General features: G+C 50.8%; 2 protein-coding genes across 4 annotated transcripts; one reads left to right on the top strand and one right to left on the bottom strand.

Moving 5' to 3' along the window:
- Positions 1–4,910: 4,910 nt before the first annotated feature.
- Positions 4,911–8,848, top strand: GDF15 (growth differentiation factor 15). The gene is given in 3 exon segments (XM_066269362.1): positions 4,911–5,302; positions 6,878–6,922; positions 6,925–8,848. Coding segments are annotated over 3 exon segments (984 nt in total). The 5' UTR covers positions 4,911–4,959; the 3' UTR covers positions 7,521–8,848.
- A 76-nt stretch (positions 8,849–8,924) lies between these two features.
- On the bottom strand, positions 8,925–13,091 carry LRRC25 (leucine rich repeat containing 25). Of its 3 annotated transcripts, none has more exons than XM_066269383.1 (3): positions 12,995–13,091; positions 11,626–12,419; positions 8,925–9,337 (listed from the first exon to the last, which is right to left on the bottom strand). In XM_066269383.1, exons 2-3 carry the CDS (start codon positions 12,408–12,410, stop codon positions 9,199–9,201), a joined length of 924 nt encoding a protein of 307 aa, XP_066125480.1. In that variant the 5' UTR covers positions 12,411–12,419; positions 12,995–13,091; the 3' UTR covers positions 8,925–9,198. The 3 variants fall into 3 exon arrangements, with proteins under 3 accessions (XP_066125480.1, XP_066125489.1, XP_066125471.1); XM_066269392.1 differs by having other exon boundaries at positions 12,917–13,064; XM_066269374.1 differs by having other exon boundaries at positions 12,945–13,064.
- Between the last annotated feature and the right edge of the window lie 423 nt (positions 13,092–13,514).

Below are 13,514 nucleotides of genomic sequence, written 5' to 3'. Positions count from 1 at the left end.
CCTCTCTGGGGCCAGCCAGGGGACTGGGGCCCAGAGTAACTTCATCCTTGCCCCAGCCTTCCAGGAACCCCCAGTCTGGGACAGACAGAACCAAGCACAGACCCTCTCAGTCACATAGCAAGTGGGTGGCACTGGAATTTGAATCATAATCATGTTGATCTCCCGCGTGTAGAAAATCCTCACTCCTTGTATATCTTCCTCACAAGTTCTGTTACCACCTTTTACAGATGGGCAAAGTGAGACTCTGCCACTTGAAGCCTCTTGTCCCACGTGTCGTAGCCAGAAAGAGGAGGGGTGGGAAAATGAACCCAGGTTGGCTTCTCTGGAACTGACAGCTGTCCAGGTTGTTGGGACATGGATCAAACAAACTCTTGGAGGCTTTTACATTTGGGAAAAACTATAAACAGACAAAGGGAACTTCAGAGACCTATACCAGACCTAGAAAGGCCTGGGAAACAGACCAGTGAAAGGCTATAGACATACGCAAGATCCTCATTGCTGTCATCCCCTACAACCCATGCGCCTACTTGAGCCTCTGGGGCTTGGTTTCCTTATCCATTCATGGAAATGTGTGTAAATGGTGCCTGCAGCCTGGAGTCCAGTGAATGTTGCAGTCTCTTTTTTTTTTTTTTTTTTTTTTTTTTGTATTTTTCTGAAGCTGTAAACAGGGAGGCAGTCAGACAGACTCCCGCATGCGCCCAACCGGGATCCACCCGGCACGCCCACCAGGGGGCGATGCTCTGCCTATCTGGGGCGTTGCTCTGTTGCGACCAGAGCCACTCTAGTGCCTGAGGCAGAGGCCATGGAGCCATCCTCAGCGCCCCAGCCAACTTTGCTCCAATGGAGCCTTGGCTGCAGGAGGGGAAGAGAGAGACAGAGAGGAAGGAGAGGGGGAGGGGTGGAGAAGCAGATGGGCGCCTCTCCTGTGTGCCCTGGCCGGGAATCGAACCCGGGACTTCCACACGCCAGGCCAATGCTCTACCACTGAGCCAACCGGCCAGGGCCTGCAGTCTCATAAAACTTTTTAAAAATTTTTTACAGAGACAGAGAGAAAGTCAGAGAGAGGAATAGATAGGGACAGACAGGGACAGAGAGAGATGAGAAGCATCAATTATCAGTTTTTCGTTGTGACACCTTAGCTGTTCATTGATTGCTTTCTCATATGTGCCTTGACCATCGGGCTACAGCAGACTGAGTAACCCCTTGCTTAAGCCAGCGACCTTGGGTCCAAGCTGGTGAGCTGTTTGCTCAAACCAGATGAGCCCGCGCTCAAGCTGGCAACCTTGGGGTCTTGAAACTGGGTCCTCTGCGTCCCAGTCCGATGCTCTATCCACTGCACAACTGCCTGGTCAGGCTGTTGCAATCTCATTATTATTGATCTGCAGGCTGCTGCCTTGGACAGCACCCCCTTTGCCCCGTCCACCCCCAGGTCAGGCTTGGCCTCCATGGCCTTTGCTGACTTTGCCTAGACATGTGAAGATTACTTGGCAGTCTGGTGTAATTGTGGGGCCTGGCTTCTGTTGGTGTGTGGCTGCGGACAGAGCCCTAGATCCTTGCCTAGTCATCCTGGCATCCTTTATTGAGCACTTACTTTGTGCCAAGTTGGTAGGGCAAGAGGCCCAGCCTCCTGACCAGCTGCAATCAGGATGGTAGGGTGAGCATGTGTGTTTACCGAGCATCTGCTGATTACCTGGGAGGTCACAGGGACCTCAGGACTTTCCCATCGCCTACCCTGGTCGGCAAACTGTGGCTCGTGAGCCACATGCGGCTCTTTGACCCCTTGACTGTGGCTCTTCCACAAAATACCACATGCAGGCACTACTTCAATAAGGAATGTACCTACCTATATAGCAGGGGTCCCCAAACTTTTTACACAGGGGGCCAGTTCACTGTCCCTCAGACCGTTGGAGGGCCGGACTATAAAAAAAAAAAACTATGAACAAATTCCTATGCACACTGCACATATCTTATTTTAAAGTAAAAAAACAAAACGGGAACAAAAATATTTAAAATAAAGAACAAGTAAATTTAAATCAACAAACTGACCAGTATTTCAATGGAAACTATGGGCCTGCTTTTGGCTAATGAGATGGTCAATGTGCTCCTCTCACTGACCACCAATGAAAGAAGTGCCCCTTCTGGAATTGCGGCGGGGGCCGGATAAATGGCCTCAAGGGGCCGCATGCGGCCCGCGGGCCGTAGTTTGGGGACCCCTGCTATATAGTTTAAGTTTAAGAAATTTGGCTCTCAAAAGAAATTTCAATTGTTGTATTGTTGATATTTGGCTCTGTTGACTAATGAGTTTGCTGACCACTGGCCTAGCATAATCCCACTCACTGTGCAGTGCTAAAGCTAAGACCAAGAGGGGACCCTGTTTAGCTGACCTAGCACAGCCAGGGTGTGTGTGCTGGGAGGGAGGGCTGGACTCCAGCCTTGCTGTGTGGCCCTCATTGGATCCCGAACTTCCTGCCTGCACATTCCTGTCACACTTTACACATCCCCACCATCTACCTCACACAGTTGCCCATCCTCTCCATGGCACAGGGGCAATGCCCAGGGCCAGGAATCCTGAGCAATAGAAGGTCTAAATGCCCCAGAGAGAAGGACATTCTTGGGGCACCTTCTGCTCCTTCACTGTCCCTGCTCCACACCACAGCACTCCAAATCCTAGACACCTCCCTGAGTCTAGCCAAGGTACCAATGTTCAAAGTGGCTATATCCTTATCCCAACCTTCCAGGAACCCTCTAGTCTGGAGCAGACAGAGCCAACATAGACACTCCAGTGCTGGGAGTCAGATTTAGGCCTGAGGTAGGAATGCGGGTTGGGAGCACCCAGCTGAGCCTGGAAAGGTAATTTCAGAGAAGGTGGAGGAGGGGCTGTTTGAATATGGTTTTCTGTGGGTTTTTTAAAATCCATTTGGGGCCATGTCATAACATTTTCCAATTGACAGTAGGAGTTATCTTTTTTTTAAAAAATATTTTATTTATTTATTTATTTATTTATTTTTTACAGGGACAGAGAGAGAGTCAGAAAGAGAGATAGACAGGGATAGACAGACAGGAACAGAGAGAGATGAGAAGCATCAATCATTAGTTTTTCATTGCGCATTGCGACACCTTAGTTGTTTACTGAATGCTTTCTCATATGTGCCTTGACTGTGGGCCTTCAGCAGACCAAGTAGCCCCTTGCTGGAGCCAGCGACCTTGGGTTCAAGCTGGTGGGCTTTTGCTCAAACCAGATGAGCCCACGCTCAAGCTGGCAACCTCAGGTTCTCGAACCTGGGTCCTCTGCTGAGGACCTGGGGTCTCAAACCTGGATCCTCAACATCCCAGTCCAACGCTCTGTCCACTGCGCCACCGCCTGGTCAGGCTTGACTATGATTTTGAAGAATGAGTATGTATTTCCCAATTGAGGATGGGTAACTGCAAAAAACATTCAGTATATGAAGTACCTACTATATGCTTGGCCATGTCCTTCATATATTATGTAACAGTCTCTCCAGCAAAAGTCTCAGTCCTTATTTTCTTTCTCTCTTTCTCTTCTTTCTTTTTTTTTTTTTCTTTCTTTCTTTCTCTTATGACAGAGACTGAAAGAGAGACAGAGAGAGGGACAGATAGGGACAGACAGATAGGAGAGAGTTGAGAAGCATCAATTCTTCACTGCAGCATCTTAGTTGTTCATTGATTGCTTTCTCATATGTGCCTTGATGGGGTTCAGGGCTACAGCAGAGCCAACAACCTTGGGCTCAAGCCAGTGACCTTGGGCTTCAAGCCAGTGACCTTTGGGCTCAAGCCAGTGACCTCGGTTGTCATGTCTATGATCCCACACTTAAACCAGCAACCCTGCCCTTAAACTGGTGAGCCCGCGCTCAAGCCAGTGACCTCGGGGTTTCAAATCTGGGTCCTCCGCATCCCAGTTCCACGCTCTATTCACTGAGCCACTGCCTGGTCAGGCCTTATTTTCTTTTTAAAAATATTTTATTTATTGCCTGACCAGGCGGTGGTGAAATGGATAGAGCATCGACTTGGAATGATGAGGACCCAGGTTCGAAACCCGAAGGACACCAGCTTTAGGGGCTCATCTGACTTGAGCATGGGGTCTCTGGCTTGAGCATGGCATCACAGACATGACCCCATGGTCACTGGCTTGAACCCAAAGGTCTCTGGCTTGAGCAAGGGGTCACTGGCTTGGCTGGACCCCTGGTCAAGACACATATGAGAAGCAATCAATGAGTAACTAAAGTGGCACAACTACAAGTTGATGCTCCTTGTCTCTCTCCTTTCCTGTCTCTGTCTCCCTCTCAAAAAAACTTTTTATTTATTTGAGAAAGAGAGAGAAAGGCAAGAGGGAGGAGTGCGAAGCACATCCCTTGTATTGTAGTTGCTTCTCATATGTGCCTTGACTAGGCAAGCCTGGGGTTTTGAACCAGTGACCTCAGCATTCCAGGTGAACGCCTTATCCACTGAACCACCACAGGTCAGGCTTAGTCCTCATTTTCAAAATGAAGAAATAGAGATGTGATGGAGATGAATAACTTGTTCCAGGTAACACTTTTTGGTTGTATCTGGCCGTTCCTCCTCTGCTTTGTTTTTCAGCATCTTCAGCTTTTAGCCCTAACCAGAGAAGGGAGAGAGGAAGCACCATGGGGGAAGAAACCCATTTCGTAAGCTCTTGCTATGGCGTTTAGCACATAATGATTTTTTTTGAGAATATCATTCTTCCCATAAACCTACCAAGCTCGGATGATGTCCCTATTTCACCGAAGAGGATACTGAGGCTCAGAGGCACCCTAGGTGGGAGGTTCTCCAGCTTCCCCAGGAGCACCACCCACCAAGCATCTCTCTCTCAAAAGCAGCCACAGACCCTGCCCAGCTGTGGAACCTTGAGTGTTTACTGTGCACCCCGGGCGGGCTGGACTAGGCAGGCGGGGGCGGACAAAGTCCGGGGAATGAAAAGGCATGGCCAGCAGCGTCCGGTCAGTCCCAGCTCAGAGCACAAGGAGTATATCCATTCACCAGCAGCGCCCAGCGGCTCCGTGCTGCTCTGCTTTGCTGCTGCTGCTGCTGCTGCCCTTTATGTTCTCGTGGCTGCGGTCGGGAAGCGCCCTACATCTGGCCCAAGAGCATCTCTCAGCTTTCCCAGCACCCTTCGACGCGCACTCCAGTCGGAATGTTTCCAGATTCCAGGAGTTGCGGAAACGTTATGAAGATTTACTGACCAGGCTTCCAGCGAACCAGGCCGGGGAAGATTCGAACGCGAACCTCATCCCTGCGTCTCAAGTCCAGATACCCCAAAGCGTGAGTGAAATTTCATCCCCACCCGCGATCCAAGCAGTTTCTATCATCTAACACAGTGGTCCCCAACCTTTTGTGGGCCACGGACCGGTTTAATGTCAGAAAATATTTTCACGGACGGGCCTTTAGGGTGGGACCGATAAATGCACAAAATAAAATTATGCAACCGGCGTAAAAACTGTGGTATTTTTAAATATAATTGTCAGACTTACGAGACAAGCGTCAAGAGTGAGTCTTAGATGGATGTAACGGAGGGAATCTGGTCATTTTTTTAAAACAGCGTTTAAACTTAAATATAAATAAAACGGAAATAATGTAAGTTATTTATTCTCTCTCTGCAGACCGGTACCAAATGGCCCACGGACAGGTACTGTGGCCAGGAGGTTGGGGACCACTGATCGAACGGTTAGATTCTAACCAGTAGTTTTGAGTCATAGAGCGTGGCGCCAAGACTCAGTTTCCCAACGTGTGAGCGAGAGAAGAACGCCCTCCCTTGGGGTTGATGGAGGGGCTAGCATCCCTGTTTGCTTTGGGAGAAGGCGAGACTTAACTAACGTGAGAGAAGAGAGTTACATCTCCTTGGATACCAGATGGGGAAACTGAGCTCAGAGAAGCGAGTGGCTTTCCTGAGGGCGCTCAGAGTCTGGAGAGACCTGAGACGAGGTGGGGCAGGGGGCGCGGTCCCTGTACTTGGATGTACTTGGACGGGGTTTGAGGGAGGGTGGGATCCAAGAGGAAGAATGCAGGGGCGGGGCGAGGTATGGGAGGAGGCCTAGGTAGGATTTAGCAGTGCACAGCGACTGGCAGAACCCACTCAGTCTGGTTCCGAACTTGAGGGAATTGAGTTACAAGACATTGCTAAAGTCGCACATGATAGGTGTCTTGAAAGAAGGAGAGTATTTTCGCGCCCTCCACGGAGGCTCCGGGAGGCGAGAGGGCGGAACAGAATCTGGGCTGCGCTAAGAACTGGGAAGGAAGGGTGGTGGAGGGGGTGGCAAGCCAGAGGCAGCACTCTTATCAACCTTAATCCCTTTGATGCTTTGAGACTCCGGGTAATCCTTACTGAGCCCATGGTACCCCAGTACCAGTCTGGGGCTCTGCGAATCCCAGGGAACTCGGTACCCTTCATTTCTCAGTTGGAAACCGAGGCCCAAAGAGTTGAAAACACAGTGGGTCCTTGCTGAATCCCTAGCCCCGGGCACTTAGTAGACCGTCAATGAAAATTTTTCTGATTGCCAGGAAGAGGCAGAATCAGCATTTGAATCTCAAGGTCTCTAAATAGTGAATTTTTATTCATTCCTTCAAGTATTTACTAAGCACCTACTGTGTGCCAGGCCTGGTGGTGACTAGGCAGACAGAAATCCCTGCTGAGGTTCTAGTAGGGGCTATGAAATGATATACAACCAAATAAAACAAGGTGGTGCCTATTTAGACAGGCTGGAGAGATTCGGAGAAAGTGTGGCTGGTGGAGGAAGCAGTTTATGCAATATTCCTAGGGTGGAATCCAACCTGGCCTTTGGGAGGAAAAGGGCACCCTCACGCCCAGCACATAGGTAACTGGAGCTTCCTCTCTCTTCCACAGTGATACTTGGACCAGGAGGCCACCTGCACCTGGGCATCCCCTGGGCCAACCTAAGGGGCTTCCCGCATCTTCCCGCCTGCATCTAGCCCTGCTCAGTCTGTGTCCGACGGAGTCGAGCTCGTGGGATGTGACGCGACCGCTGCAACGTCAGATCGGCCTCGGTGTCTCCCGAGCACAGCCGCTCCGCCTGCATCTGACGCCGCCGCTATCTGATCGGTTGCTGACTGTATCGCCTTCTGCTAGGTTCCGGCTGGAGCTGCACTGGCAGCTACGCGCCGGCAGGGGACGCCGCAGCGCGCATGCGCGCGCCCAGGACGGCTGCCCGTTCGGGAAGGGGCGTTGCTGCCGCCTGCAGAGCCTGCGCGCGTCGCTGGAGGACTTGGGCTGGGCCGACTGGATGTTGGCGCCACGCGAACTGGATGTGCGCATGTGCAGCGGCGCGTGCCCAAGCCAGTTCTGGTCGGCTAATAGGCATACGCAGATGCTGGCGCGTCTGCACCGCTTGAACCCCGAGGCCGTTCCTGCGTCGTGTTGCGTGCCCGCCAGCTACGAGCCAGTGGTACTCTTGCACCGGGACAGCGAGGGCCGCGTGTCCCTCACGCCCTACGACGACCTCGTGGCCAACGACTGCCATTGCTTATGAGCGGACCTAAGCATTCACTGACAGCATGAGCGCAATGGAGGTGACCTCAGCCCTTGCCGGTTGAATGGAATGGGCTAGTAGGTCCTGAAATACTCTATTATGACCACTGCTATCGGCGGCCTCCCGCCCAAACTGCTGTATTTATAAGTTGGTATTTATTATTAATTTATTGGGGTTACTGGCCTGGGGACCAGAGGCCGGGGTGGGCTGGTCCATAAGGGTGTGCATTTATTTAAACTCTGGTAATAAAAATGGAACTGTCTGACCTGACTCCTGTGATGCCCAAATGGAGCTGGAGACATTGGGAAGAGCCCACCCCTCCCTGGCTTCATTTCCCACGGGGGACCTGATATAGGGGTGATTGGAAGGGTTTAGGGAATGAGCGGCAGGGCATTCTTAAAGATGACAGGAAGCCTGGCCTGTGGTGGTGCAGTGGATAAACCTTCCGCCTGGAATGCCAAGGTTGCCAGTTCGAAACCCTGGGCTTCCCTGGTCAAGGCACATAAAACAAGCAAGCAATGAACAACTAACATGAAGTAACTATGAGTTGATACTTCCCATTCCATGCTCCCCTTTCTCTCCTGTCTCTGTAAAAACCAATAAATAAAGTATTTAAAAAAATGACAGGAAATTGGGTGGTGCTTAAAATGGCCTCAAGGGCAGCTTGGGACATGCCTCTCTTTGTCTCCATGCTTGTCTAGCTCCCTGTTTCTCTGGGTCTTGGTTTCCATGTCTTCTCATCTCTCAGTATTCCTGTTTCCTAACGAGTTAAGATATATGGTATATTAGAGCCAAAACAGACCAATTCTAATATTGCATTGAGTTACAAAAATCCCTTGAGGTTGGTGTGGGCTGCACTGGAGGCTGACTGAGTCAGGGGGACTGAGACCCACGGAGTTAATGGAGTTAGGACTTGGACCCATGCCTCCTGAGGCCCTACCATAGTTCTGCATCTGTATTAGGATGTTTAAGAAAAAGGAAAAAAAAAAAAAAAAAGAAAAAGGAGAAGGCATTCTGGGCAAAGGGAATGGCATGGGTAAATGGCTTAGGGAAATGAAAGCTTGAGGTGGGAGGTAGGCTTGGTGGGGAAGAAGGGCAGATGGATAGGAGAGGACAGTAAGGTGGGCAGGGTTGGATCATGTAGTCCTCAAGTACCCCACTGAGTATCCAGGACAATAGGAAGCCATGGAGGGTGAGTGAGCAGGAGAGGGGCACAATCCCGATTCATGAGTTACAAAAATCCCTTGGGGTTGGTGTGGGCTGCACTGGAGGCTGAGTCTGGATGCCAGGTGCTTGGGAAGGGGGCCTGAGAGGGATAGAAGGGAGGGACTTGGGAGAAATTCAGGAGTCTTGAGAGCTCAGGAAGTCCTACTGAAAGGAACCTCCTCCCTATCAGTCAGCAGCTTCATCAACTCCGTGGTGTTTATTGAGCACCATCTGCATACTGAGGAAAGTGACAATGGAGTTTACAATTTGAACCTCCTGTGTCTATATGTTGGTGTCTCTCCTCTTCCCTTTCTAGCAGCTGAGGGGGCTGAAGAGCAGAGCAGGGGACGGAGCTACAAGAACAGTTCTTCCCTGTCCCCATTCTTCAGACTGGGAGACTGAGGCCAAGGGAGATCTAGAATGGCCTGGATCACCTGGAAGGAGGAAGGCTGGAGATCAGGCCATTGCAGGCTCAGTGCCCGGGGATCACGTACTCCTCTTCGACTGGTGGGGCCTGGCCCAGGAACTGCAGGTTGCCATAGACGGGCTGGGAGGCCTGCTGGAAGCCCTCATAGTTCATATAGAAGTCATTGTCCTCTGAAGGGTGAGCCCTGTGGAGACAGATCAGTGGGAAGGAAGACTGGAGGTAGGCACATCTACTTTGAGAGGATAAAAAAATTCAGGGTGACCAAATCCACTCTTAATAATTACATATCAGGAAACTGAAGCATGGGGTACTGTTCTCCCAGCCTGCAACTTTCTCTGAGGAATGGAAGTCAGTAAATCTGGGAAGATTCTGTGGATTCAGCATTGTAATGCTGTGGTCTGAGGACCTTGAGCCATTGTAGCATTTTTTTTCTTCCTTAAGTTGAGATGGATGCTCATTTTTTACATTAAAATCTAGTCTTCAGTTTCCTCTTGAAGAAATTGCAAGCTCTGGTCACACCAGCCACATGAATATAAGTGGCTGGAGACACTGTCTGCCCCTATAAATAGGAAATGTTTCCACAGTCCCTGAAACAGCAATTTTGTGGCCACAATATAAAGATTAAGTCTCAGGCCCTTGCTAGTTGGCTCAGTGGATAGAGCGTTAGCCCGATGTAAGGACATCCAGCGTTCAATTCCCAGTCAGGGCACACATGAGAAGCAACCATCTGCTTCTCTTTCCCTCCCTCTCCCCCTTCTCTCTCTCTTCTCTTCTCACAGCGAGTGGATTGATTGGTTCAAACATCGGCTTTAGGTGCTGAGGATAGGTTGGTTGATTTGATCATTGGCCCCAGATGGAGGTTGCCAGGTGGATCCCGGTCAGATCCCAGTCGGGGCATATACGGGAGTCTGTCTCTATCTCCCCTCCTCCCACTTAAAAATTAATTAATTTAAAAAAATTAAGTCTCTGATGCTTAGTTTCTGCATCCATAAAATTAGTTGGGGAGGAAGATGCTTCTTAGGAATGTCTACCTCTTGTAGGCAAGACCCCAGAAAAGAACTCTACTGCCTTCAGAACATCCTAATTCCGCCATAGGTCCTCCTATAACAAAGGCCACTTTTGGTAAGTAGTGTCTATCAGTCATTCATACTTTAGTATGAATTACTTTAAACATATATGGTTGTACAGGGATGGACAGGACTGGGATCCAGTATTTGTTTCCTACCTCTGCTTCTGACTTAATGTGTGACCTTGGGCAAATCATTTCCCTTCCTCCCACAGCCTACCTTTCTGCAACTGTAAAATGTAGAGTGGGAATGATATCCAGTCCTAAGTGTGTTTGTAAGAGTCTGGCCCTGAGCCCTTTGTGACAGTGAGGCAGAGGTGAATGAACATCAGAGCACAAGCTGCTTTAGCAAGTCTAGTTCTTTCAAATCATTACCATAGAACACTTCTTCTTTTAAGCCGTATTTTCATCTGCTTTGCATATTCTCTCATCTCCCTTCAATAGGCTTCCACCAGCCTCCCCACATGTGGATCTTTTTTTTTTTTTTTAAATGAGCAGTGTGCTATTTTTTTTTCTTTATTCATCTTTTTTAGAGAGGAGAGAGAGAGAGAGACAGAGAGAGAGAAGGGGGGAGGAGCTGGAAGCATCAACTCCCATATGTGCCTTGACCAGGCAAGCCCAGGGTTTCGAACCGACGACCTCAGCATTTCCAGGTTGACGCGTTTATCCACTGCGCCACCACAGGTCAGGCCCACATGTGGATCTTGCTACCCAAATGCAGCCAGGACCCTATACCCTTCTTATTTGGATTTTCCCAGCCCCTTCAGCCTCTGCTCTGATGTCTTACTGTCTGCAAACTCACTGACAACAGATTCTCTGTTCTCTCCCACCTCCTGATATTTGTTTCTGCTAGTGCCTCCCTCTGAAATTCCCTCCACTCTTCATCCAACCTGGAAAAGTTGAACCTATCTGTTTAACTCCAGCCTGGTCTAGAAGCATTGCGGCTTTGTAGGAGAAAATGGACACAGATGGCTTTCTTAGCATCTCGCATGTGTCAAAGGGAGATGGAGGAGAGCTGTTCCCATTACACAGAAACTGTGGTTCAGAGACAGCTCAGGGTTGCGTGAGATCTGCACTCAGGCTGCTAACTGCTACCACAGAGTCCCCATTCTGCCTAGGGTACTTGCCTCTTCTTTTCCTGTCGTTAGTGGCTAGAAACTGGGTTTATAGGTCATGCAGTAGGAGCTTGTTCCATCTATAGGAACTCACTTAATTTTTACCCCAACACTATGAAGTAGGTTGCTTCATGGTACTATTTCCCCCATTTTACAAGTGAGGAAACTGAGGCCCAGAGAGGGAAAAACTACTTTCTCAAGGTCACAAAATCTGCAAGAGGCAGAACTGGGATTTGAACCCTGGCCGTCTGGCTTCCAAGTCTTACAGGCAAATATGTGTGGATCACTCACCTATGTTTGGCCCACTGGTGCTCGCCAGGTGGCTGGCCTATGAACACATTCTCATAGTCAGGCGTGGGGGGTCTGGGCAGGTTGGCCACTGGTTGCTTAGGGCCAAGCTTTTGGCTACCGTACTTTGGCTGTCGGCGTGAACTGGGCCTGGGACCATCTGGAGCAGCCCATGTTTTGCCTAGGGTCAGGCTACTGGGTGCCCGGCGTGCCCGGAGTCTCCAGGCCAGCAATGGGCCAGCTATGGAGAGTCCAAGAAGCAGGCTTCCACTTGCCACCAGTGCCCCAATGGTTGTTGAGGTTAGGGCAGGGGAGCAGCTGACATTCAGGAAGTTGGTAAGGTTGTACCAGATGCCAGTGCCTGCTTCCAGGCACTGCAGAGGCAGCTGGTCAGAGCAGTCGTGCCGCCGGACTTCGTCCCAGGAGGCCAGGACGCAGCGGCAGTCAGTTTTCAGGTCAAGGTCGCAACGTGCTGCCAGCATTGTGTCCACGTGGTCCAGAGGGTTGTCTGTCACAATCAGGGTCTTCAGCTCTTTCAGGCTAGCAAAGAAGGATGATGGGAGCTCTTGCAGGCCGTTCCCAGACAGGTCGAGGAGGAGCACGCTGCTGGCCTGCAAAGACCTGTTCCAGAGTGGGTTTAGGCCTTGACCGCTAAAGTTCAGGCAAGTGACTGTGAAATTCGTAGTCCAGGCCACCTCCTTTGAGGACACGTTGCAGGACAATCCCAGGCTGCCTGGATCCTGTACTAGCAGCAGCAACCACAGCACCCATGCCAGGGTAACCCCCATTCAGGCAACCTAGGCAGAGACACAGGAATCTAAGCCCTGACCTCCGCCTGTGGTCACCCTCACCCTCACCAAATAGACCTGGGTTTATTATTAGGTTGTTGTTTTTTTTTAATACCTCAGAACAGCTCAGACTGCTTCTAGTAATAGGCAGCCCCTCACTTGCTCTCTCATTGTTTGGCTCTGGCCTCCGACTCTGTCTCTCCTCCAGGGAATGGGTACATAAACCCGGTGCCCACCAGGCTTGGATAGAGAGGAGGAGACTCAGCCCAGGCATCCCCTTCCCCTTCTCCCAGATGAGTTCCTTGGGCTTGGCCCAATTCCCCCAACATTTTGGGCGGCCTTATTGGCTAAGACGGGACCATATATAAATGAGCGCTTGTCCCACAAATGCCCCCCCCCAACTATGGGGGCTTGGAGTTCTGGGCTGGGTTGGGTGGAGTGGGGGCTGCCCAGCTCTCATTTACAGCTCCAGCCTAGACCCACCCAGGTTCTGGCCTCCACCCTACCTTTGCGGTCTCACTGCCACCCCTTTACCTGGGTGGTACTGGAAAGCTCCCACGTGGAAGAACTTTGTGGTGGCTCACCTGGACCCAGGGCCACAGTGGTCAGCACCCTCTCAGATCCCCTGTAGTTCCTGGTGCTCCTCAGACCCAGCAATGCAGGGGAAGAGGAACTGGTGTCCGGGGGAAGTGCAGAGGACAAGAATGAAGAAGACAGAGAGGAGACCCGCCCCTCTGCAAGGCCTCCAGGCCCAGGATTCTCATGAGAGGGGGAGGGGTGGCCACTTCCCTCTTGCTGGAACCTATTCAACCCCATTAACACCCCAACCTCATCAACTCACTTCCTGGTATCAGCTCAATTGACTCGCAACCCTTGCATTTATTTATTTATTCAGCAAACATCATCTATGGCCCCAAGAGGCCTCAGCCCTGTCCAGGTTCTCGAGGAATACCCAGTCTTGGGAGAGGTCATAGAGGGACACAGACACCCCTAGTTCCATAGGGTCAGGAAGGTCAAAGACGCCTCCACGCTGAGGGGTGGGGGTGGGTGGGTGGGTGGGCTAGGGGGCTTCCTGGGGGAGGGGACCTTGAGTCTGGGACTTGG

Source organism: Saccopteryx bilineata, chromosome 1, assembly GCF_036850765.1.
Source record: "Saccopteryx bilineata isolate mSacBil1 chromosome 1, mSacBil1_pri_phased_curated, whole genome shotgun sequence".
Classification (NCBI taxonomy): domain Eukaryota; kingdom Metazoa; phylum Chordata; class Mammalia; order Chiroptera; family Emballonuridae; genus Saccopteryx; species Saccopteryx bilineata.
The sequence above is the reverse complement of the archived record's forward strand: the minus strand, read 5'-3'. Positions and strand labels throughout refer to the sequence as shown.

Excerpts from the sequence above, each read along its gene's own strand:
- LRRC25 (XM_066269383.1), bottom strand. The coding sequence starts at position 12,410 with ATGGGGGTTACCCTGGCATGGGTGCTGTGGTTGCTGCTGCTAGTACAG. Across the intron at positions 9,338-11,625 it reads CACCAGTGGGCCAAACATAG|GGCTCACCCTTCAGAGGACA; the intron begins GTGAGTGATCCA and ends CTGTCTCCACAG.